This window comes from Miscanthus floridulus, chromosome 13, assembly GCF_019320115.1.
Source record: "Miscanthus floridulus cultivar M001 chromosome 13, ASM1932011v1, whole genome shotgun sequence".
In the NCBI taxonomy this organism is placed as follows: Eukaryota; Viridiplantae; Streptophyta; class Magnoliopsida; order Poales; family Poaceae; genus Miscanthus; species Miscanthus floridulus.
The window spans coordinates 64,328,721-64,332,081 of NC_089592.1; the positions used below are offsets into that span (position 1 = coordinate 64,328,721).

General features: G+C 42.4%; 1 protein-coding gene across 1 annotated transcript; it reads right to left on the minus strand.

The window, feature by feature from the left end:
- Positions 1-908: 908 nt before the first annotated feature.
- LOC136502088 (uncharacterized) lies at positions 909-2,831 on the minus strand. Its single transcript, XM_066497574.1, is given in 6 exon segments — positions 909-1,159; positions 1,315-1,454; positions 1,591-1,697; positions 1,779-1,894; positions 2,309-2,376; positions 2,457-2,831. Coding segments are annotated over 6 exon segments (783 nt in total). The 5' UTR covers positions 2,558-2,831.
- Positions 2,832-3,361: the final 530 nt, after the last annotated feature.

Consider the following 3,361-nt stretch of genomic DNA (forward strand, 5'->3'; position numbering starts at 1 on the left):
TCATTTGGATAGACCAAAGTTATGTGTTCAATTAGGACCACAGAGAGCTTATACACCTTTCAAACTTACACTTAAATTTATACAACTTCCAATTTATACGGTGGAAGCATATATTTCTTTCTCGAACACGCAAGAGAGCTGCGTTTCATTTCATTAAAAAGCAAAGAAAGAGTAATGCAGTAGCAAAGCCAGCACTTCTATTAGGCAGCAAGGTAGGGTTAGAAATTAAAGCTAAATATTAGGTAGCAACAAATCTAAAAATACTAGGAGAGCTTCAGGTTGAGGTGAAATTTCATTCTCGTCTGCCTAATAACATATAGGAGAGCTTTAGGTTGAGGTGAAATTTCATTCTTTGGGGACTCAGTATGTCCGCCTCACTGTGAGACCTTTCTATCAGCATGTACAAGATGTCTGAAACAGCTGTAATCGTTGGCAAACTAGATAAAAAGGTTTTCCCAAATGGTGCTTCAAGAACTACTCCTAGTAGTTAATAAATAAGAATATACAGGGTAAACTTTGTCTTGTACAAACATAATGGATGGCTACAGGACAGGTTGTGACTTGTGAACAACGTATATCTCATCTTCTGAACACATGCCACAGTTGTTAGAAACAACCTCACACAGATTCACAAAACTTGTGACATGCATCTAAACCGACTATGCACACACTTAGTTTCTATAGCAAAACAGCCACCTGAACGATCAGCACACAAATTCCCTAGGGCTGAAACAGGTGTTCTCGTCGATAAAAATATTGACAATTGTCTGTAAACCTATTTCTCCACCAAAACAAAAGGCAAAGATTGGTAAACCATCCAGGGTAAGATTGAATCATTGTGCACCGTGGTTTTTCACCGCCAAAACAAGGGAGCCTATAGTAATGGGTTAACTGGCACGATGCTACATTCATTGTGCGTTCTCAGTTTTCTCATCACTGTAACCAGCTGCCCTGTGGGTTCTGCCTACCAAGATTGAATTAGGCACTAGACCTTCATATTCTCCAGTTAGACCATGGTATGAACGTGCCTTGAGGTAGTCGATTAAGGACATTGTTCTTCCTTGGTAAAGGACAACGTCATTATGCTGGTTTTGGATGCTTAGTGCCTTTTCTATTACCTCAGCCAGTGCGAGCGACATTTATGATTACTCCTCATTTTCTGTGGGGGCAAATGATTAGAAAACATGTGTGATAGTTAGTAAAAAAAAGATGAAACAAAATAAAAGCAAATGAGTGAGCCAACCACAGCACTATTAAAGGATAGGACTTGTTCAAACGGTGACAGATGGATAGACCCATCTGCTTATGATGTACCTTGGGGGCAATTATCTCCCACATAGACACCTCTGATAAAAGATAAATGTGCTTCTTCTGCTGTGCTCGCAATTTCTTGTTTCTCTAAAGTGATCAAATCCTTGAAATCCAAAAGATATTCTCCAGTCCACTCTCTTCCCCTGAAAACATGTTGCTTTTGGCATCAGAACCATAGCAAAATTATGTAAATTGATGCCACCCTTCATATAGATTTGTAATCAGGCACAAACAATACAAGTATCTTGGGTTCTATTAGAGGACAATAATGTAGCATACCTGCCAAAAGCTAGTACAACTTCAAAATGTGTAATAACTGGAGCTAAAAAATCCTTGCTATCCAGCAGAGCGGTTTGGGCACAAGAAACATAAATAAAAACTTCGCACTGCTCCAAGGAAAAACAATGTCAGATGGTATAGATAGGTGAATAGAGAAAACAGTTCAGAGTTAAATTAAAGTAGCACACCTCTGGAAAATTCACAAGTTTTGCAGAATTAGGCCTGCCCATGACCAATGTATAAGATTTCTTTCCAGCGGCCTTGATCAGTTCTTTCATTTGTTCGATTATATGAAGATAACCAGCTGCATCATCAAGGAGTGCAATGCACCACATCACAAAATTTAAGTGTTTCTAGCAAAATTCCAGGCCGGATAACATGAGAACTAAAATAATAATATTCAAGTAAAGTGGTCGTATTTGGGATTATGGGAATGGACAAAATCAATAGACCAGTAAAGAAACTAGGAATGTCTGGTCTAGGCAAACCATGAAACTAGTTAGGGAGTTCATCTCCCGCTTGATCTGCTTATAGCCAAACTAAACCAGCCTTGTGATGAACCGATCAGGCATGGATCAGATCTTGCATGGTATAGTGCCTTTCTAAGAGGCATGCATGGCTGAAATATAAAGGTAAACCTCATAGCTGAGGTCACAATCTAACAGTCCCTCAACATTGGCATAACTACTTTTTATGTTCAAGTTAACAATGTGCATACCAACACCCAGAGTTCCCACCAAAATGCCAATAATGTTTGCATCCTTTGCCTTCTCCACAAGGTAATACCTACAATTAAAAATTATATTTTGTAAGCAGTACCAAATAATGTAAGAAAAAAGTACATGAATGCTGCAAAAACAAAGTACCTTCGCCTAAGAATTTTCATCAGATGAGAGATGTCAGTTGTGAGTTGATTTTCTATTGCGTCATATCTAACTACAAAAGAAACATTAACATTCAAATGCATCGCATTCAGAAGATCCCTGCATTAGAGCAATTACCTTAACCAAATGGAAGATTATTTAAAATTACTGAGATGATCAATTACAGAATGGAAAATGTAAGCATGTGTAGTTGCAAATAATGTAAAGAAGAGGACTATAAGATCTGCATCATGCATCGCTAAGCAGAAGTTACAAGATCACTACCGATCAAGAATCAAATTTTAGATTTCAAACAAGCTATACCAGGACACGCCATCGCGGGCGACAAGGATGCCCTGGAGGAAATGCGATGCCTTGCCCTTCTCCCACGCCTTGACGCAGCCATCGGCGAAGCCAGAGTAGACGACACCGGCGGCGACGGCGTTGATAGCGTCATCATGGGCGCGGATGTACTCGAGGCACTTGAGGTCAGCGATGCGCAAGACCTTGAGTGTGCGGTCCTAGGAGCCCGAGTAGAGCAGCGCAGCGTTGTGCACCATGGCGGCGACGGCGAGGCAGGAGATGTTGTCGCCGTGCTCGATCCAGAGGCAATGGCGGCTGTGCCGTGCCGTCGTCTACATGTAGCTGGCCTGGCGAAACACCCAGCCCAGGTAGTCCCTAGCGGTGGGCAGCACGGCGGTGGGCAGCGCGGCAATGAGCTTGAAGGCGTTCTCAGAGCGAGAGCGGCGGGAGACGCGCCAGACGCGGACGCGGCCGTCCTGGTGCGCAGAGAAGACCTGCCCGCTGTTGATGTTTGACCACCGATAGCCTGCCATGGGGGTACCAGGGGCAGTATGTTCAGACTTCAGCATATGCGGAACTCGACTGTTAACGCAAGAGATAGTCGA